We start from the raw sequence: 22,957 nt of genomic DNA, 5'->3' as shown, positions 1-22,957 counted from the left end.
GGGGGCCGGGGTGGGGTGGGGGAGATGAACAGCCAATAAAGGTAAGAGAGGCCTCCATCCTAGCTGAGCTTTAGTTCACTTCTAAGAGGATGTGATGAAGAAACTTGCCCAGAGGATGCAGGCCAGAGCTGGTTTGTACAAGCAGGCTGTAGGTGCCCCAAGGTGTAGGGGGCCAGAACTGCTCAGAAGCCACTGCTGATGGGGAGACAGGCCTGAGGGCAGAGCTGGAGCTCATCTGGAGGTTTCTGGGCTCCCTGATAAATCATGATAACTATGGAGGACCAGAACCAGAAAGGGAATTGTCTTCATGTTCTGTTGCCTTGCAAATTGCCAGAATACCCTCTATTGAGCAAGCTTGACATTCTACCTGTAGGCAAAGGAGAAATGTTTACAAGGCCCAGCTTCAGTTTGATAAAGCAGGGCAAAGGGGATGCTTTGAAGCTGAGAGATAAGTTGATAACTGGCATCCCTGACTTCCTCAGCACTACATGCCTGTTCTAGTCTCCAGAGTTGGGCAGGTTTGGAGCAGACTTGACAGTGTGCAGGATACATTCTTCTCTGAATTTATCAGAGAAAGGAGAAGGCGTCTGGCAGCTGCTCTTGTAGTGCTGATGTGGGCAGTGGGCACAAGCTGATATAAGGAGAGGATTGCTCCCTCCAAGGCTCTAAGGAGACTGGATACTTTAATGCTCAAAGCAAATTGCTTTTGTAAAACTAATTATTGTAATAAGACTTTCTTCTCTATTCTTTAATAAACATGTCCCTTTTTTAATTGCAGGGGTTAGCAAACTTAAAGGATAAGATAGTAAATTTTTTAGGTTTTGTGGGCCATACAGTTTGTTGCAAAGCATTCAACTGCTGTTTTGTGAAAGTAGCAATAGACAGAATGTAAGAGAGTGGGCATGACTGTGTTCTAATAGAACTTAGTTATGAAAACAGGCTGTGGGCCATAGTTTGCCAACCCCTGTTTTACTCCTTAGGTCTGATTGATTGATTTTTGTTTTTAGATTTTTTGCTTCCCATAGCGTGAGGTACCACTTATTCAAAGAATCCCACAGCTGGAAAGGATGTTCTTTCTCATCAGTGTAGTGCGAGGATCCTAACTATTGTTAGGATTCAGTATTCATTCTGTGTCTACCACTTAAATTCCTACCATGACAGGGTGGTTAGGTCTTTGGAAATTCACAGGGCATTGGTTCTCAAGAGTAAACGAAGTAGGCCAGGTACAGTGGCTCATGCCTGTAATCCCAACACCTTGGGAGGCTGAAGCAGGAGGATTGCTTGAACCCAGGAGTTCTGGGCAACATGGGAGACCCTGTCTCTACAAAAAATAAAACAAATTAGCCGGCCATGTTGGCACACACCTGTCCCAGCTACCCAAGAGGCTGAAGTGGGAGGATTGCTTGAGCCCAGGAGTTTGAGGCTGCAGTGACTGTGCCACTGGACTCCAGCCTGGGCAACAGAGCAAGACCCTCTCTCAAAAAAATAGATAAAGTAGAAAAGCTACTGTCTAGGGAGTATATCCCTCTTGTTCTGTGATGGTACCAGCACCCAGCTCCTGTCTAGTACTTTCAGTGGGACTTGACTTAAGAGCAAGATACTCTAAGCTCAGACAAAAAACCCCGGTGCTTTACCTCCTACAAGTGTGCATAAGCGCCTAGCTTCCTGTCTTGTCCTGAATACCAGCCTCTGGCTTTAACCTGTCTTCCTTTCACCAGGTGTATTCAGTTATGCTGAACCAAGATGGATGCTTAAATTCTTTGGTGTTTTTTGGGGGGGATTTTTAGGCTAATACCAAGTATTCGAATAATGCATATGTTTTGGTAGCTGCAAATACTTGCAGCCTGTGTAGCAGCCATTGATCCGATCATTCTACCATTTAGGTTTCTGAGCACCTGCTATGTTCCAGGCAGTGTTCAAGGCCCTGGGAATCTAATGTTGAAGCAAGAACAGGGATTCATTATATTATTTACTTTGTTATTCTTTACTTTGTATGTTTTGAAATTTTACATAATAAAGTAAATCTATGATGCTTACATGGTAGTGGCCATCTAACATAAAAGCCTAGAGTTAATGTTGCTTGGGTTGTCCACTTTGTAGATTATCGGGGGAAATTTTTTAATCCTAGCATGGCACATCTGTGCCTCCCATTTTTACAGGTGTTACTGTTTTTTAGCCTGAATAAAATATTGCCTTAAAAAATAACTGCAGCTGGGAGGAATGGGGAGAGCAGCTGTATTTCTTAAACTAAGTGGAAGGTTCACTGGTATTCATTCTATTGTTCTGTAGTCTTTTAAAAATGAGTCTGAATCATTTTGTAAAAATGCCAATGCCTTGCAAACTAAATACAAATTAAGAGATTATCCATGCCTTTGATGATTCATATACGTAAATAACAAATCTGACAACACGTGATTGCTGCCACAGTGGTTCTGGGGTCAGTGTGCCTGCCTATGACAGTGCATATAGTGTGGCAAACAGCTGCTCCCATCTGGGGATGGCCAGGGGCCAGCTGGCCATCCAGCCCCAGAACAGCAATCCCAAGAGAAGCTTCTCCTCTTCTTCCCTCATTGGCACTGGGGATATGTGTCACAGATGTTTACAGGATATTATGTTGGAGAAAAAATGATTGCAGATACATGACCATTCTTATTAAACTCATAAAAACATCCATAAAGTGTTTGGTTGAAATGAAGCCCAAAATGAGCCTGCAGGATTGCTGCCTCTCCTTTGCTCTTTGAGAAGTTAAAATGGCAGCATGACCCATCTGGTTTGGTCAGAACGATCATAGTGAAGATATTTTCTTTTTAGTCCAAGGAGCCCCTTTGCCCTCTGAGCTGTTACTGTGAGTGGTAATTACTTGGTGAGGAGCCTGGATCATTTTAGGAGTCATCGGGTCAGAAAGAAAAATCAAACCTTATTTAAAAAAAAAAAAAAAAGTCCTTAAAAGGGGTAAAATGTCCTTTCCGTCCGACCATGGATACTGAGTGTCATCCATTCATTTTTCTTTTCCAGGAGTGAAAGAGTCCCATCAGATGAGCATTTTTAAGATAATTGCTTCTATCTTGCACCTTGGAAGTGTGGCGATTCAGGCTGAGCGTGATGGTGATTCCTGTAGTATATCGGTAAGTTGCACACCAACACCAGAGATAAAATGTACACAATTTACCCTGTTCTTACAGCTTGATATGACTGAAATGTGTCTTTCCAGTTAGAGGACACTTATAGGTTATTTATTCTTAACAGTAATGGTTTCTGTTCACTTGCTGATAATTTTTTTAAAGAGCCAACCCTTTAAAAATCAGCTGCCATCAAGTTTCTGTTGCCGAGGTCAGGGAATGTAGTGGCTATTTGACAAATTCTTTTTGTTGGGTTGATTTCCCAAGTATCCTGAAGTACACAGAATTCTGCTTGTTGTCAATCGAGTACTTTCTGAGTGCCAGACTGAGGTCCCCACTGCAAGGAGATGAAAGGGCACAGGGCACCGTACCTGGTGATGCTTCAAAGGGGCTTACAGTCTAATTGGGTGGACAAGACAGGTGGCAACCCTTGCCAAGATTCTCACAGCACAAGGCAGGCTGTTAAGTGAGACATCCATGTGAAAGTACTGCAAGCTGTTAAGTGCTCCGTGAAGGCTCATAATGAAGGTTATTTTCCTGATGCCCAGTGTAGTACTGATATGTGGTAGATAAATGTCTAAGTGGATGGACGGGTGATGGAGTAAGCACCAGGGAAGTGGCACCCACAGCAATTGCTGTGCCTTCTGGAATTTAATGGTGTTGGGAAAAGCTAAAGCTGGTATTCTAACCTTGGATAGGTGAATCTGCAACTGTTTATTCTATACCTCTTGTGCCCATTTGTGGCCAGGTTCTGGGGAGGTACAAAATATGATTCTTGCTTCCAGGGACTTGGAATTTAAATAACCAGACACTGGAAAAATACAAAAGACAACACTACCTGAGGACACGTGTCCATGCTGCTCACAAGCTGATGCTTATTCAATTGAGTGGACGTAAATTAACCTTCTGTTTGTCTAGAGTTGGGGGTTATGAGAAGTTCAAACTGGCCCTGTCTTCAGGGAGAGGAAGACCTGAACTGTAGCTGGGATTCAGTAGAGCTCATTGTGTATCATCCATGGACAGATACACAATCTGTGGGGAATGATCTAGGATTTGAGAGGGCCCCTGGGCCTGTCTGGCCTGCTGCCGTCCCTGGCGTGGACTCTGCAGCCTCGTGAGAGCCTTGAAGCTCCCCTGTCGGGCCCAGTGGAAAAGGAGGAGGTGTTGGTGCTGGTAGTGTTAGGTGCCCTGGAGCTGTTTTGGACATCTCCTGCTTATATACCTGTGTGGGTGCTCACCTTAGGGGGAAGGAGGGCATGGTACTGTGGAGTTGGCAGCAGTGATGCCATGGGAAGGACTGTCATGTTCAGAGGAGAACCTGTGGCCCAGGGGGTGGTGGAGGAACCTCCAGTGCAGGTCAACCCTCCCATAATCTGAGTCTTCAGGGCCAGTGATATATTGTCCCAATGTCTTTCCCCTGATGAGCAAGGCATAGAACATCTGTGCCTCCCCATGCACACAGCTCAGTCAATGTCCCGTGGTTCCTTAGGGCAGTTGTACTCTGTGTCAGGGACAGGTGAGATGAGGAACACCTGCAGTGACCAAGGCCTGACTGAGGCTGGTAAGATGCAGGAAAGGTGACAGATGTGCCCTGTGGTCTGTGGACCTCCAGCCCACCCAACACCCTGCTCCTCCCCAGGCCCTTCACAGGTCACTTTTTCTTTCATGGGTTCTTACCTCTCTGTGGGGCTGAGCATTGTGTGTGTGTGTGTGTGTATTACTTGCTGCCTGCCTTTCTCCTTTGTGACACTCCAAACTCTGAAAGAGTAGGGTCAGTTCTCGCTCTTTATTCTATCACCAGCATCTACTGTGGTGCTCAGCACTCACCAGGTACCCAAGAATTAGATGGATGGATGACTGAGGCTCTCCAGGCCTCAGGCGTGGCACACAGGAGAGTAACAGTGGATGGGCAACTCTGAGATCTTAGTGAGGCTGGTGGTTAGCATGAGAACCAGGGCTGGGGAGTCCCTGGGCACCTACCTGCATTGGGGGGTGAGACCAGCAAAACTAAGGCTTGAGCCTGTAAGTGAAGTGTCTCTGATCTTATAGTTGACCCTCTACACCCAGCCTCTGGAGAACGTTCAGGTGAGAAGGGAAGTGAGTGTTTATTAGGACTGTATCTGTTGGGCTCACTGTTCTCCCTCTAGTACCCACTGAGTGTTTATGTGGAGATAGTATGAGGGTGGGAACATCAGGGCCTCTTAGGAAGGCATGGATGGAGGATGCAGGTGGTAAAGGGGGCAGGAGGGAGGAGGCCTGAGAGGTTGAGGTTTGGATGCTACCTGGTGTGGCAGCCCTTTCTCTGCTAGGTGGCAGGAAGTTCCAGAAGGCATTTGAGTGCAAGTTTGTGGTCTAGGCTGGTCTTCCATTGTTCTGCAATCAGAGCTGTACAGAGAACTAGTGGACAGCAAGGACTCTAAGTCGAGATGGCCAAGGTTCATATCCTGATTCTTCTTGCTGGATGTGTGACTTAGGGCAAGTGTGCTAACCTCTCTGTTTCCTCTTCTGTAAAGTGTGGATGACCACCTGCCTCAGTGCTGGAGTGAAGATCCCAGAAAGCCCTGTGTGGAAAGATTTTAGCACAGAGCTCGTGGTGAGAGAGTCTTTGTCCAATATCAGCCTTGTTATAGCCAGAGTGGACCTTAAGAGCATCCCTCTTGCTGTACAGGGAAAGAAAAAATAAGGCCCAGAGAGGGGAACCTCTTTCTCTGAGGTCAGAATGACAATGGCAAAGGTGGGACAGGGCCCAGGCAGTGTTCAGTCCCTTTCACTCCTGCCAGCCCGGCTTCCTCGGCTGGACTACAAGTCCTTGGGGAGGAGACTGCCCTCTGCTTGCCTGGTGAGCCCCATTGGTGCCTTCACAGTGCCAGGCACAGAATGTGTGCTTGAGAGATGCATCGTTAATAGTTGCTACCGAGAGCCCCACTGTTTGTGGTTTATTCCTCGGGCACATAGGATGGGCCTCCTATTAGAAAGGCTGTCTTTCCATACACAGTGTGCCTTCTGCTCAGTAGTTTTTATTTTTAATTAAAGCATGAGAATGTGCTCCATGACTGCCAGGGTTACCTTGGAGATGCAACAGCATTCAATTTGTTTCTTGAATTTAGCAATATGGGCCCATAAAACTGATCTGCTACCTATGATGTTGGCTATTTTTAATGGATTTAGCATCATTTAATTTTGCCTAAATGTAATTGCACGATGTTAAATCAGTTTCAGTCAGCACCTTCAATCAACAGTCGGAAGAGGGTGAGAAAATCAAGCCCCGCCCCACTGTGGTGGATAAAAGCCGGTCCCCAGGGTGGTTTCTCAGACAAGTCTCTAACTTGTGCTTTCTCCACTGCACTCACAGCGCGAGGCCTCAGGGAGGGGAGGGTGCCCATGGGCATGCCTTGGGCAGTCATGGTAGCTGCTGGCAGGCCACTTAAATGTCAGGGAATCCATCTGCAGTGCCGTGCCTGGCAATTAAGAATTTCTTGGAAATAGGTCAGATGAACAAATTGGACGCTTGCCACCTCTGAACTTGTGCCTGCCAAGCGGTCCCCAGGCACTTAACTCTACCACATATGGCTTTATGTTTAGGGGAGCGGGGGAGACAGGTTGGCTTCAGAGAAAAAGGATCTTGGCTGGGAGAAGTAGCCATGGAAACTCTCCGCTGAGTGTGAAAAGATGGGGGCTTCTCCACACCCACCCAGCCCAAACCAAGCTGATTGTCCTGCTGGGCTGGGGTTAGGAGCTCTGGGCCAGAAGGCAGGAGGCCTCACTCAGCTTCATCTGAATAATAAGGGACATTGGATTAGAATGCAATTTCTTAAGAACATAAGCATTCTCTGGTCAAATACATTCCAAAAATGCTTCTTAAAACATCTATCTCTTGGTGCTACATGGTGTATTAAACCAGTTCAGCTGTGTTTAACCTGGTCCTATCCTCTCCTTCTGTTAAGTAAAGCCAACTAATGTTCTTTGCAACTACTGTTCCATAAACCATACATTGGAAAAACACTGGCCTTAGTGATTTTGGATTCTATTATTCTGGTGTTCTATTATTTTATAACTGTTTTGGGTAGATGGATTTTAAATATATGTAGGAGGAAAAAATTGCCTGGGGATATGGTGTTAAGGGAAAAATAATACAGTTATCTGTGTTAATTTTCATTAAGCCCTCATTTAAATCCTACAAGACAGCCTCATCAGAAAATGAGTCCCACAGCAATTGAGGGCCATTAGGAGATGGCACATCATGTTCTGAAGGATTCCCTTTCAGCCTCAGCATTAATAAGCTTTCCAGTAGGCTTGAGGCTGGGCTACCAGCTTTCCCAGATGGATTCAGATGAGGAAATGAATAACAGGTGAGAGAATGAATAACAACGATGAGCAGGTTTTCTCAGAGTGCCCCAAGTGGGCTGCAAAGATTATCCAAGGAATTTGTACATTTTGGTGAAAGAAGACAAGACCCTGGGGGAAATGTGGTTCTCCAGTGACTCAGATGTCAGGTGATGTGATTGGTATTTGCGTGAATGAGGGTCAAGACTCACACATAGTCCCTAGAAGCAGCTGGGTAGGCAGGAGATACATCGGGCAGGACAGTGGTAGAAGCCTTGTGCTGGGGGTGGGATGGGGGCCTGGTTGAGTAGTTGTACCTCTCTGGAGCTCAGCTCAGCTTTTTGCCTGTAGGAAAAGAGGCCTATACTGGAGGAATTCCAGTTTCTTTCCAGCTCTGAGCATGTGTGATATTATCAGTGGAAGTGTTCCAGATGATCTTCCCAGGTCAAGATGTGGTCCATGGGTTTGCCATGTATCTTAGCTTTCCACGCTGAGGAACTTTGTTTACATACTTAAAACACTTGCTGCTTGGGGGAAAAGAAGTTCAGTTTCTAAGATTTTAGCATCACTGAGGCTAAGAAGAAAGCGAGCCTCCTTGGAAGCATAGGACAGTGCAGGGTCAGTGCTGGGAGTGACATCGTCCATTGCGTTTCAGCCTCTCACCCAGCACATCTGAACCACTCACTGGTATTATGTACAATTTCAAAAACTCCTCAAGGTGGTTCTCACTTAAGCTACCCACCCAGAAGAGAATCATTGATCTGGCCCATCATGTTATTTTACAGAGCAGGGAACTGACTTCTAAGGGAGGGACATGGCTAGTGCCTTCGAAGGGCCCATCCACCTTAGGAGCCTGGGGCTTGTTTCTGAGCATACAGCTGGTTAGATGGGGTGGGTCAAAGGCAATGCCTGTAAGTGAGGAATTATAAGAGAGAGGAAGAGAATTGCTTTCTGGGCTGTGGGTCAAGCACTGCATGCATACCTCAGCAGATGCAAAGTGCATTTGGTGTGGATCTGTTCGTTACTCCGAATGGATTGCATGGTCATAAGCGCTCAATTCTCTTTCTGTTCCCTTCACTCCGGGACTCGCCTCTTACCAGTTACTCAGCAGCAGCCTGGCATGGAGGGAGGGGACAAAAAAGATGGAGAATGTTTTGGTTTTTAAAGTCCTATAATTTGATCATTAGCAGGTGGAATGATCAGTTTGAGCATTGCTCTCTTATGGGCTCTGTCATCTCCACTTAGCAGTGTGTGTGTGCGTCTGTGTGTGTGTGAGAGAGACTGCTGGGCTGGCAGCAGGGGATGTGCTGGGATTCTGGAGGGCTGGGAGGCCTTGAGTTTGGCTTGTTTTCCCTCTGGGCAGGAGGGTGGAAGACATTGGTGGGGGGCGGCTTGTCTCCCACACTCCTCCTGAACCTATCTCCCCCATCTCCCACAGCCCCAGGATGAACACCTAAGCAACTTCTGCCAACTGCTAGGGGTGGAGCACAGTCAGATGGAGCACTGGCTGTGTCATCGCAAGCTGGTCACCACCTCGGAGACCTATGTCAAGACCATGTCCCTGCAGCAGGTGATCAATGCGCGCAACGCCCTGGCCAAGCACATCTATGCCCAGCTGTTCGGCTGGATTGTGGAGCACATCAACAAGGCCCTGCACACCTCCCTCAAGCAGCACTCCTTCATCGGGGTCCTGGACATCTACGGGTAGGCCTGCCGCCTGTCTCACTCTATCTGCTACCTGGGAGTGGCTTCCTGCTCATACTTTACAGCCAGCGGGGACATTGGAGAGCTTCCTGGTGGTTCTCAACTTAGGGCAGTTTAAAATGTGTGGGGCCATTTTTAGTTGATTAGTTGACACAATGATGGGGCCTGAGGCCAGGGAGGCTTAGTAGTCTATAATGTAAGGGAACAGTCCCCAAGCAAGAATGGACCTGTCAAAACACCAGGAGTTCCCCAATGAGAAACCCTGTAAGCGTCCGTTTTTACACCTGAGAAAGTGAGGCCAAGAGAGGGAAATGACCTGGCCAATGTGATTTTGCAAGTTACTATGAGAAATGGAACTTACATTCAAGTTCTGTATCTCAGTAATGTTTTATTTCAATCTACCATTTGACCTCATTGACTGTAACAGTCAAGGTGGCTATTTTAATACCATAATTTTGTCCAGTGCTGTGCAGATTTGTGTTGTGTGTGGTCATTCCTGGGAGGTTTCTCTTCCTTTCAGAATTCCAGCCTGATTGAAAGGACTATTATTTATAACTTTATTTTTGGCAGGGAGAGCCACCGTGGTGTGGTGAAAGTGTACTTGCCTAGCCATCAGGAGACTGTCCCCAACCAGCTGAGTGAATCTCCACAGATCACAGCCCCTCTCTGGGCTTTCATTTCATAGCTTCAAATGAGGTTTTGAGCCACAGTCTCCTTGAGGTTCTTTCTAGGTCCTTGTTTGAAGTTAACACGAACTGGGTTGCAACCTGCCTTGCACTTCTTTTCTGACCAATGTCCTGTCCTCTTTAAGCTAACAATAGACTAAATCTTCCTGGATCTTTAAATTATAGAAGTCATGGCATCTTAAAATAGAAATTCAGATCCATAGAAGTGAAGCGTCATAAGAACAGTGACACTCTAGTGCGAACAACTGCTTAGCAGGCTGGAACTCACCCGGTACTCACCTTATGATGAGGTTGGAATAAAGTCCAGTCCCCTGTAGAAGCGGCCACTTCCCCATGCGGCATGCAGAGACAGGCTCTCCTAATTACATCTCTGATGCTGTTGCTCATCCCTGGGTTTCAAATTGAACTATGTTGCATGCTAGGGAGAAAGAAGACAATCTTTGCGATTTCTGACATCATAAAGGCCTCAGGAACATGCTAAAGAGTTGTCTCATGCACGAGTTAAGTAACATAAGAGGCATCAGAAGAAATTGTGGAAGGGTCTATTTGAGGGTTCGGATGCTTCGTGCTGTACAAGTTTCAAGGCTGGAGAGGACACGCTTGCACAGTCGGGAAAGCTTTATGTGGGAGCTAAGATTTGAACTGGATCGTATAAACAGGGGTAGAATGTGGAAAGTGAGGGAGGCACCTTTGACAACAGGAGTGCAACCAAGATGTGAGGAAGGAGCAGTGTGAAGACAAACCTCCTTGCTGATAAGGAGCTCACAGTGGAGAATCACCGAGAGCGGGAGGTGAGAAGAGGCATCCTCCCCAGGCCTTCAGCTGCATGACCCCAGGAAGGCCCCTTCTCCTCTGGTCCATCGAGTGCCTGCCTTGTGCTCAGCTCTTGTAGTTGCTCTTGGGAGAGTGTAGAACAGTGTGCTCTCTGGGAACTTCCAGTCTCATTGTCAATCATTAATTCTGTGTTGTTCTCTCTACTTTGAGTATTTTCAGGTAATTGGATATCCCAAAATACTGACCTTTCGGTATTACCATCCAAGTAAGACCTGGGGAAACCCAAGCTGACCCAATTCCCTTAATCCACTTGTAGAAGGATGTAATTTTACTGAGGTTTTGATTTAGGAAGATTAACATGCAGACTCGTCAATAGCATGTAAAAATTTTGATTTCTGTACTACTGCTACATAAAATACCATGCCTCAGTTCTGTTGTATTTATACATCATCTTAACAGTGCCTTGAATTTAAATAGTCTGCTTACTCCCTTCCCTGTGATCTTCCGCTGGGTTTTTTCCTGTTCTTAGGAGGCCTCTGTGAGCTGGGCTCCTGGGGCTGCTGAGTCCGCAGATGTCAGCCCAGTTTGTGCAAGCTGGGATTTTATGTTTATATTTGCCATTTAATTTTTGTAATTGTTTGTTTTCTCTAACATCCTGTGACTGCCCAAAGGGGAGAAATAGATCGCAAGGATGGCTTGTCTGGTTTGAAAACAATAGTTTTCCGTGAATGGGGTGGCAACCTGGAGGACTTGGTCTCCTGTTCCTAGTGCCAACTCCTCACTTGTGTCTCCTTCATCTCAGAGTGGCCTCCGGGCTCCTTTGAGACGATCTGACAGCTCTTCCATGAGGGCAGGGTCCCGACACAGGGCCATCAGCATAAGGCCATTTTTGGGAATTTTCCTACCCTTTGTGCTTTCTTCCGGGCATGCTATGTTGTTTTTTTCTTAATCTTTATTCTTTCTCAGAAGGCAATTCACTTTTTTTGTTATAAAGTTGTCATATTTTAAAAGTGACTATTCTTCTTGAGAGAAATAAGTCCCCATGCACAGTTACTCCTCTGTAACTCAATGCAGTGCTGAGTTCACACTCTCTCTGAGTTAAGGATAATAAGTTAGATACAAGGGAATTCAGAGTGAACAAGCTAGCTGTGTGCCTGGGCCATTGGTTGCCAAGAAAGCACTTACATACATGCCCTAAATATGGAAGTGCATGCTACTCAATGGTCTTATTCACCAAGAAATTTTACAAATGTGGACTGACCCAGGCTCTCTTTCTGGTAAGAGGGTATGTAATGAACTCTTAGGAGAATTCTTAGGAGATTAAAATCAACAAATTAACAGAAGAGCAGGTGGCTTGAGTCTGGAGGTACTTTCTAATCTATCAGGTCAGTGACATCATTTCTTAATCTGGGAGAAAACAACACAGAACCCTGAGTGGAGACTTGGGATAGCTTGTGTGAGCCGTTTACTGTCACCTGCCCCTTTCCACTTACAGTGTCTTATCTGCCTTATTTCCCTTGGACTTCACATACCTTCCAGAAACCCACCAAACCTGCCTTTTTTGTTTTTTAATGTGATCATTTCTTGGTTACCTGGAAGTGGGCATCACACTCAGCCCCACTTCTCGCCCTCTCTACTCACCTCCTTCCCAGTTCAAACTCACTCCACTTATTAGGCTTTATTCTATTCATGACTGTGGAAAGTGATTCTAAGGAGCTTTTCATCCTCTGTGGCATAAGAAAACCCAAGCGTTGTTTATTTTTTGAGTTTTCTATTCATATCCCTGGCCATCAAACCCTGGAGGAGAAGACCATCTGTCCATTGTCTCACTCCTTCTTAGCGGGGGTGTGGGGATGCCTGGGTACCCATAGAGGATGCCCTGGGGCTGACCTGATGTCTTTGATTTTCTCACTTCTCCTTGTCTCTTTTGAGCGAGAGTGGCAAAAGTGGAGTCCAGAGAGAACAGAAAGAATACTGGGATGAGTTTCTGAATACAGCCAGCCACATCCAGGAAGTGGAAGAGAACAAGGCGTTGCCTCCCTCTCAGGTTGGAAATGTGCAAAGCTAGGAAATGAGGGTGGAACTGCCCTTCTTCACCTTGACCCCACCAGTGGCCACTGATTTCTTCCACTGGGATAACTGTCCCTGGATGAACTGCAGTGCCTATCTAGGGCATTCCTGGCCTGCCAGTGAAGCTCACTCATGAACTGAAATAATTCTGTACCAAACATGAGCCACTCCACTTTTTCCTATAAATGTGTTAAATGTTACTACAGAATTCACAGCCAGAGTGAATACACACTCACTTCTCCCTATAAGCAAGCAGTACACATGCCAGCATCATATACACACATTTCTCCCCATCGCTGTGTTATGACTCATAGTTAGCTTGTAGAGGAGAAAGGCTGTGGGCTCCTAAACAAATTAGCATGGGCCACAGCTGCTTCCACCATGACTGTGGTGAGTGCTCTGCTCAGAGGCCCTTCTCCAAGGCTTTTCTCAACGGTTCCAGACCCCCAGTGTCTGGTGGAAGCTTCCCTACATCTTGCTCCTCTGTCCCAGCTCCACAAAAAGTGCAAAGCAAGCAGTACCCAGAGCAATTTAGCCACCCCAAGCTGAGCTCTTCACCTTAACCAAGGATCTGTGAAGTCGCCTTCAGGGTATTTTTGACCAGGCAGGGCATGGAAATTAATAGGGGAGATCCTGGCAGCTTTTGGCTGGGATTCCCTTTCCAGGTTGCATTAACCTGCATTTGCCTCTCTAGGCCTGATTAATTGCAGTCTCTAATCCTTTATACTTCTCCTCTCCTTGAGTCTCTAATCCTTTGTTCCTATCCTCTCCTTGAGGCAACAAGAAATAAATGGCTTCAATTTGGGAAAAATACACATTTACTTGTCTTTGATTTCAGCCTTCAAGATGCCAAGGTAGCAGAGGGCTTTAGCTATGGCCAGCCCATTCTTGCTGAGGACAGTTGGCCTGGGAGCAACACAGGCTGTAGCAGATTCATGTGTTCTGCTGCGGAACAGTTGGGGAGAGAATGGGGTAGAAGGCGGGGAAGTTTTGACCCCAGGAAGCAGGACATAGGATTTCCTGGGATTTTATATACTCCTCAGTCCTCTGTTACTTTCTTGTGGTACTTCCTAATAATAAATTAGCATCCAACTCTATTCGGTGCTCTTTAATGTTATGTTTAAAAATGCTTTTAAGGTCAGGCGCGGTGTCTCATGCCTATAATCCCAGCACTGTGTTGTTAATGGTGGAGGGTGTCCAGGTTCTTGGCGTCTTGAACAAAGAATTGGACAAAACGCACAAAGCAAGGAAGGAATGAAGGGATTTATTGAAAATGAAAGTACACGCCACAGTGTGGGAGCAGGCGGAATGAGTTTTACATATTCATTTACAAGTTGTTACATATTCTGGATATTAATCTTTTATCAGAAATATGATTTGCAAACATTTCCTCCCATTCTGTAGGTTGACTACAATGATATATTTTTAGTAAACTTCTTAGACCCACTGTTCACCTTTGTTTGGTGGGGAAAATATATTTTTTTCTTTAGTTTTCTTGGTCTCACTCTCCAAAATAAACATAAATAACCTCAAAGCTGCAATAGTTATTTGGAGGCTATCCATCTCCTCTCTAGCCAGTATCAAAAGGTTTCACAGAAAATGGAGGGGGAGAAATCAGTGATTGCATTAACCCTTCAGCCTGTGACAGTGTCTCAGCCCTGGACAGCCCAGAAGATCCCTGGACATGCCTTCTTCAGGGAGGACATGCATGGCTGGCCACAGTGTTCTCAAACCTTGCAGATCATGGGAAGCTCTTGGCTTCACCCTGGAGTCTCCCAGCCTCCTAGGAAAGCCTCATAGCTCAAGAGGGCTCTAAAGCCAGGCTCCACCTTCGCGAATTGTTCTGAGATGGCCCTTTGGAGCGTGCCTGGAGCCTGACACCACTGTGTGCTTCCGAGGCTCAGATGAAGTTCCATTTTCTCTCTGTCCATGCCAGTACCCCCACACTATGTGGCAGGCCAGGTCTCACTAACGCAGGCCTCTATAGCAACTGTTTCAGTACTGAGTGAGTGGTTAAGTTAAATATTAAAAGGTAAAAAAGTCAGTGCCCTCATACAAAGGCTGGAATGTAACAAGAGCCCACCAAGAGTCTTGCCTAGGCCCTTCCTGGGCCTTAAAGCATGACAAAATAAGGAAGGAATTCTTAACAGGACCCGTTTAAGATTAAACAAGTTTTATTGTGGGTCTGAAGAAACTCCCCAGGCCTCTAGAAACAAGTTTATTGGGGGGCCTGAAGGAACTCCCCAAACCTCCGTGATTTAGCAGGAGACAAGATAAGGGTAATCACCCTAGCACCTGGACCCATTTAGCTTAAGTAAATTTACTGAGGCTCCAGAGGAAAGTCTTAAAGACTCAGATCTTAGTTATAGATTAGAAGTTAATCACTTATGTCTTTGGATGAATGCACACTTACATGTAGACGTATAGCTTAGAAGGTATATAAGCTCTGGAAAACTTTGTAATTTTGAGTTGGGCTGGCGATAATTTCCAGGCCTTCTCCCTGTAACTGGTTGCAGAAAGTAAAAACTCTGTTCCTCCCCAGCTCATCTGCATCTTATTATTGGGCCACGAGAATAAGCAGCCTGACCCTCAGTTTGGTTTGGGAACACTATGGCCTCATTGTCTTCTAAAAGCCTACAGCACATACAATTTCTATTCCTTGGGGAGGCTCTCATGTACTAGTTTCCTATCGTCTGCCCAGTAGCTCTTCTGGGCAGGGACTGTGGCTTGCTCATCTTTGCAGCCTTCATAGTTTGGGACAGTTGGCTGTTAGGTTGGGAGAGGATCACCATATAGTGGATGTTTTCCTGTCCTGCGTTGGAGTTTCAGGCCTGAAGATGAGCTGGGAATTGGAGCATTTGGCAAACTGAGTGGATTTAGGTCCTCAAGAAGAATAACTGACCTTCACCTTGGGGTGTGAACAGTGCCTGGGATTGTGTTCTCTCTAAACTAGTCCTGGGTGGCATCTAGGCACAGAGAAGCACCTGAGCAGAATGCAGGCCCCACCATTCCAAGGTACAGCCAACATCCCGAGGTTGTTCAGTAAAGAGATCAGAGGGGTTGGCCTTTCTGACAGACCCAGGGTGGCCTTGTGAGATTTTATAGGCTTCAAGATGGAAAGGGACCTTGAAAGGATGTCTGGATCATTTCTCTGACCCCAATGCATGATGGCCCTGCTTTTAAAGGCTTCTCCAGGGAGAATTTCCCCATGTTATATTTTCTGTGTGACTTCTAATAATCATTCCCTGGAAGCTATCCTCTGTATGTAATCTATAGTCCATATCTTTTTAGTCTACCAAAGGCAGAATGCTGGAGAGTGAGCTTTATAAATTGGAAAGACCAGGCTGAGCTAGGAGATTTTAGTTCCTTTGACCAGTGCCAGGGGAACGTAGAGTTTCCCAATCTTCAAAGCATCTCACTGCCTCTCACTGCCTCTCTGTTCTCTCTCCAGGTCATGGAGTGAGAGGTTCAAGGAGGCTGATCATTAACTTAGTGACTAATTGACTTTTTATTGCAGTTTCACTTTCCAATAGACACTACCTTATTTGTAGAGGCATCTGTGGCCCTTACTACACTCTGAAGTTAAGGTAGAATGAGAAGGAAATTGCATACTTTTCGACTATGAAAATAGAAATTGAAACAGTGTGATCATTGTGCCATCAAGAGACCAGATGCCACATTTCAGCATCGATTCTTATTCTATGTTTTGACCTTTCTCCGGCCCAAGGATTCTGGTTTAAATATTTTCAACATTGATTTTACAAGAGAAATTCAGTTCTCTTTAGCATATAAATTTCTTTGTGACACTTTAATGTTGTGAACTATAAATTGATTCATTGTGTTTATTTTAAAAAGTCTTCTCTGTTGATGGGAGGAATTACTACAAATACAATTCCATTGTAAAGGAAAAGTTACCCCATCTCCCTGACTCTGGCTTTCTGAGGTCTGTCATTTTAGAGGTTTCCCCGAGCTGCCCGAGCCCCTCATTCATTTCTGGGCCTCCAGCATTAAAGTAATTATGCTAGATGGCAGAGGAATTGTTACCAGATAATATCTTAGAAATAGGAAAATTACAAGCTGATTTCAGGCCATCTCAAATTAATGAGAATGTTCTTTGTGGAGTGCTACCAGTGTAAACCTTTAGAAAATGACAAGTGGGAGATATTTAAATCCTCTGTGGAGCTTAGCACAGCTCTGCCAGCACACCCAATTGCTATTATCTGGCCAATTGCTGGGGTGGCTCTTTTATCTCCCACCTAGGTTTTATTAATTCAATTTCCTCTGGGGCTTGGCTGTCATCAGCAGCCTCTCTCAGGGTGGAGGATCGAGGAAGGCCGTAAGGTTCTAAGGGACATAGCTCAGTCTTTAAGACTGTCATCTGGGCTGGAAGGGCCCCAATTCAAGGCAGTGACTGGCAGACACAGTGCTTCTCCTGCTTGGTCTGGAGTGCACAGGGGTGGCCTCCTTCATCCCAGCATACACTTTACATCTTTGATCTTGTTTTTTCAACACATGGGCACGGCCAAAGACTGTGCTTTAATGTGGTTTGTCTCCAAGCAGTTGACTCATTTAATCTCTGAATGATTTCCTACTCCTCCATGTTTTATACCTTGATGGGGGAGGTGAGCCCCAGGGAGGGAGAAGCCTGATGCATTCTGGGCACCGGCCCGGCCCCTTTGGGTATCTGCCTCTGTCTGTGGTGGTCCCTCTGCACAGGTGCTATCTCTCCACCACCACCATCCTCAGCCCCAATCAGCGCCAGCTGCAACATTTCTCTCTGGGGTGGTACTGAGGGACTATGCTCTATTTGGAAGGGCTTGCATGACACTTTGTATGACACTGAGAAAATTTAGTTGTACTGAAGAATGGAAAGGGTAGAGACATGGAGTGGGCTGAATGGAGCCTGTGTCCATTGCTGTTACCTCGTTGGTATTACTGGCCCTTTCCCATTCACCATGAGCTCAAATACCTCCTTCTAGGACATCATCCTCCATATTCACAGCCCTTCCACCTCATCTGTTTTTCCTTTTTCATGAAACTTTTCCTCCTCTCTGAATTAAGACTGTGGTCTCAGAAATCATACTGTCTGGGTTCACACACTGCTTCTCTGCCTACCGACTCTCTGGCCTTGGGCAGCACGGCTTATTCAGTCTCCCTGCCCATCAGTTTCTTCAGCCACAGGATGGGATTAATAATAAATCCTAACTCTTGGCTGCTGGGGGCATTACTCAGAACTCCTGGAGCACTTGGGCTTAGTGTTCTGTAGGCTCTCATTAGTGGGGCCACTGCCGCCCATTTGGTGCATTGGGCGGTATAGAATGAGAAGAGGTGTGTGTGTGTGTGTGTGCGCGCGCACGAATGAGAAGAAGTGTGTGTGCGCGAATGATAAGAAGTGTGTTTGTGTGAAAAGAAGTGTGTGTGAATGAGAAGAGGTGGAAAATGTCCATCTCTTCTGCATAGGCTTCTGCCCTTCTCACCCCTCAGCCTGATGCTGCTGTGGAGCATATGAGGTGGGCTGCAAGTATTTGTAGCTAAAGCTGCCAACGTGTGTATAATGTTGCCAGCATGGTGAGTGTGACCACATCTATCCTGTTGCCTGGGTCTTATCTGCACATCCAGTTGGTCATTTGAGGCTCTCTCATCCACATCTTCCTTCATGTCCAGAACCTTTCTATTGGTTGGCCACCAGCAGTGTACGTCAGGCCCTGACTGGATCTTTCTGGCTTCCTACTGTAGTAAGAACTACCTTGCTCACCTTCGTGCCTCCAGGCTTGTACACCCTCCCCCAGCTCACAGTTGTTCTCCTGCCGGTCTCTAAGGTGTGGGTCAGGTTGTCAGTTCTTGACATCCTTCAGAATCTCTCTGCTGCCGCCTGGTAAATTCCAGACCCCTTGGCATAGCCAGCGTGGCCTGGGGGATGACCCCTGCCTCTGCCCACTATGCTGCACATCATGACCCCCATCCCCTCTAACGGTTCCACCTTCCCCTGCCCAAAGATTGGGCCATATTGCACACGTTGGAATTAAGCAATGAATGATAGTGTTGATATTCTAAGATACAAAGCGCTCAAGTTAGTCCATTTTTAAAGTTAAAATCCAACAGAATTGACCAAGCATCAGACAATTCATGAAGTACAATGACTAGTACAGTCAGACAGAAAAATGTTGAGCTGTAGTAATGATAAGTTAAAATTCAGACTTTTTATGTTCCAAGGAGCCAAAGACTTTAAAAAGCTAACATTACACAGTTGACCAAAGAGCTGTGATACACTACCATTCCCAGACTCCCAGTGAAGAGGGGCAGGACCAGATGGGGAGAACACTGGAGGCTGACCCGAATGGAGCATGGGGAAATTTTCCAGGTGACGAAAATGTCCTCCATCTGTGTTTGCATATTCACAGAACATCTCGATCTAAAAATTCTCTATCAAAAATGCATCACCCATCAACAGATGTTGAGAAAAAAAATTTAGGAAAAATGCATGAAAATATACACTTAAAATTGGTGTATTTTACTGTGTGTAAAGGCCAACTCAATAAAGATGATTAAAACAAAATATTGTTAACCAGTATTAGAAGAACAAGACACTTTCGTACATTGTGAGGCTGGAGGTGGGGTCATAACATACATTAGTTCCACCTTTCCAGGAGTTAATTTGCTCTACCTTTTAAGAAAAGTGGTACTGTTTGACATGGTAATTTCTCTAGGATAGCATCCTAAGGAAAGAATTATGAAGTCAAAGAATTTGTCACAAAACTAATAGCAGCTAACAACTGAGAATAAAACCAAAATGTCCTCAATGGGGGTGTGGTTAAATAATGATGCATCTCTATGGGGGCCACTGCCAGCTCATGGGCACCTGTGTTGAATTAAGAAAAGGTGTCCCCTCCGGATGGGACATATCCCTCTGGGGCTTGCGAGGGGGCTGACTGAATTTCAGCACCACCTGTACCCTCACCTGGACACCATTGCAATTCCCAGGTCTAGACCACGGCCCTGATCTATACAGTGGTTGATGAGACAGATGTTAAAACTGATGCCTTCAGAACAGTGGTGTGGGGAAGTGTTTTCAATGGAATGTTAAATGATAATAATAGAAGGTAAGGCCAGGTGTGGTGGCTCATGCCTGTAGTCCCAGCACTGTGGGAGGCTGAGGTGGGTGGATCACTTGAGCCCAGGAGTTCGAGACCAGCTTGGACAACATGGCAAAACCTTGTCTCTACAAAAAAGTAGAAAAATTAGCTCGGCATGGTGGCAGGTGCCTGTCGTCCCAGCTACTCGGGAGGCTGAGGTGGGAGGACCCCTTGAGACTGGGAGGCAGAGGTTGCAGTGAGCCAACATTGCGCCTCTGCACTCCAGCCTGGGTGACAGAGTCAGACCGTGTCTCAAAATAAATAAATTAATTAATTAAATAAGTAAAACATTACATAGTTCTGACTTTTTTCAAAAATGCAAAATTCCTAAAAGGAAACCCACCAAGATATAACTGGTGGTCAATATGAATGATAGAATTATTGCTGGCTTTTTTAAACTTTCTTTTCCAAAATTTTCCTGCTGTCATTACTTTTTCTAGTTTTGAAAATAGACATGTTCTTTAATTAGGCTCTGTGTAAGTGCTAACATTTGCAACAGTGGTCTCTCTGAACACAAGATGAGACAATGGGGATTCTGTGGTGGCATCGGGGGAGACCTGGGTCAGAGCAGCTTTGTTGAAGTCCCAGTGATTCCTTTGTTGAAAGGAGATGTCTCTTATCTTCTCTTTCCCTTCTGTAGGTTTGAGACGTTTGAGGTAAACAGCTTTGAGCAGTTCTGTATCAACTATGCAAATGAAAAGCTCCAGCAGCAGTTCAACTCGGTAGGCTTGGTTTCTAGACCTGGGGGTACCGGGATGGGGGAGACTCCTCTGGGAGGGACAGCCAGGCCACTTCTCTTCCTCTGAGGTGGGTGGGCCCTGGCTATGTTCTGATATCCCTTGGTTTTCCTGGTGGTACCTCCAGCTTTTGGAAGGGGCTCTCCACTGTTCAGGAGGGAGAACTGAATGGGGGCAACTGTGCTGAGAGGGGAAATGATCCTCTCTTTGGCTTTGACTCCCATTCCTCTGAGCCTAGGTGTCTAGGGTATTTAAGCAACAGCAAGCCAGATATGGGGCTTCCTGTGATTGAATGGGAATACGGCAACTCAGGTGATTGTTAAAGTGCCCCCAGGAAGTGTTCATCCAGGCATGAGGAATCGCCTAACTGTGCTTTGCTTTTCTGCAGTCATAACGATGACTTAGCATCCAAACCTTATCTGGCAGTTCTCTGCTGTCCTCCAGAACCCAGAACTCACTGAGCCCCGGGGGGAGGTGAATGTTAAGGTGTGCCTGCAGTTCACTTGTGTGACCTTTTTACTTGCCCTAGCATGTTTTCAAACTGGAGCAAGAAGAATACATGAAGGAACAGATCCCTTGGACCCTGATTGATTTTTATGATAACCAACCTTGTATCGACCTCATCGAAGCCAAGCTGGGTATCTTGGACCTATTGGATGAAGAATGTAAGGTAAAACTGATGATGCAAATTAGTTCAATTCTAGGTTAGGGATGTGGTACAAGGGAATCACATAAGATCTCAAAGGTGGAATTTCATCTGTGATCAGCTGGCCTTCAGTGTGCTGGAAGAAGCATTGGCATGCTGCATACTAGAAGCGTGTACCATTCTGCGTGCTAGAAGGCAGCATGTTTAACGTGACTGGCAGGTGTTGCTACACTGGTAAACATGTGCCTCTCTTTGGGGAGCCCGGGTGGCATGGGTTGGCATGATATGATGGTGGTTTGGACTTGATGTCCCAGGTGGCCTAGGTGCCAAAAGAAGAACTGCAACATCTAATGGGCATCCCTAGGGAGTGAAGACTGAAGTCTGGGATTGCTAATGCCAGGTCAGGTGGCTTGTGAGTGATAGAGCTGCATGGCATGGTGGCAGGTGAAATTCATAGATTCCCCCATCTGGTTTCTGAGGGGCTGTACCTGGTGGGACAGGGTGAGTGCTGACTTGTTAGACTGGAGAGTGCCTGGCAGCACTGGGAGGGTAAGGTTTAGAGGATCTGGGTTTTATCAATTACCTAACTTCCTTAGCCTCTGGTTTCCTGCTCAATGATAGGGGTTGCATCTAATCTGCAAAATCTCTCCCAGTTGGGTGGTTGATTGCTAAAAGGGGTAAATATATACCAGTTCCTCCAGGGATGAAAACACTAATCAACAGGTGTAAAAGCCACATGAGTCTTGCTATTGCAAGGGAAAGAACCCACTTGCTTTTACTTTCTGCTCTCCCACATCTTGCCTGTAAAGGCTTAAGTGTGGCTTGATGGTTTGGTAGGAGGTGTTTCCTTCCAGAAGGGCTCTCCTAGTTTTGTTGCCTTTGAAAATGAAAGGGAAACAGTAGAAGACAGAGAAAAATATACCAGTTCTACAGCTTGCATATTTTTTTTTACCTCCTGAAGATTTTTAGCATTTCACTGGAGATGGGGGGCTTCATCCTCAGAATCAGTATCCAAGCAGAGATAATCTCTCAGTGTAGCAAGTGTTTGTCCAGGCTTGCCTAACCTGAGAGGTAGCAGTAAAGGTAAAACAATTGTCCCTAGATGGAGTAGCATTGGCTAAATGGCTGAAGTCACAGCCTTGGCCATCCTGCTGTTCATGACTTACTTTTATTTTCTTGGTTTCAGCATCCACTACCACCACCTCCCTTCCCAAACTCAGCCAAGGTCATGCTCCTTTTCCCCACTCTCTTTTGAGATTCCCATCAGTAACCATCTCCTCCAGCTCCATACCCCCAAAGCTAAAGGCAGCACCATGTCCTGTGTTCAACCCAGGCCTCTGGGATGCTAAGCTGGTGTGGCTCCCTGGGGCCAGTACTCAAGGAGGACCCTGGCTTTTCACTCTCCTCCCAAGTGGTGAAGGTGAAGGTGGTACACAGTTCTCAGGGCACATGGAGTAGGCAGTTTGTCCTACACAGGTTTGTGGAAAGCCTGGGTTTCCTGCCAATCAGGCTGGTGGGGGCTAGACATGTCAAGACACTGGGTGGTACTGTGGATGTGACATGTGTAAACTCACACTGGTGGCCAAGGAGATGAGTTGAACACCACATTAAGGAATAAGACAAAAGTCCACAATGTGGAGACTTTTTGTAACAGGTTTAATTGTTCTGGGAATTCAGGATGATTTAGCATAGTCTGATAGAGCATCAGTAACAGGTGGATTTTAAGCCAACAGGTGTTATTACATTTGTCAAAACTCACTGAACT

At 46.0% G+C, this 22,957-nt stretch overlaps 1 protein-coding gene across 3 annotated transcripts in view; it reads left to right on the top strand.

Annotated features, from left to right (window-relative positions):
- Positions 1–22,957, top strand: part of MYO5B (myosin VB) — a 367,801-nt gene that overhangs the window by 212,745 nt on the left and 132,099 nt on the right. For all 3 annotated transcript variants that reach the window (XM_054460695.2, XM_054460694.2, XM_063653662.1), the window contains exons 9-12: positions 3,016–3,125; positions 8,881–9,146; positions 20,450–20,531; positions 21,076–21,216. In XM_054460695.2, coding sequence (XP_054316670.2) covers positions 3,016–3,125; positions 8,881–9,146; positions 20,450–20,531; positions 21,076–21,216 — 599 coding nt within the window. The remainder of the gene's footprint in view (positions 1–3,015; positions 3,126–8,880; positions 9,147–20,449; positions 20,532–21,075; positions 21,217–22,957) is intronic.

The sequence above is a fragment of the Pongo pygmaeus genome, chromosome 17 (genome assembly GCF_028885625.2).
Source record: "Pongo pygmaeus isolate AG05252 chromosome 17, NHGRI_mPonPyg2-v2.0_pri, whole genome shotgun sequence".
Lineage (NCBI taxonomy): Eukaryota > Metazoa > Chordata > Mammalia > Primates > Hominidae > Pongo > Pongo pygmaeus.
This window is presented reverse-complemented; position numbering and strand designations above follow the sequence as displayed.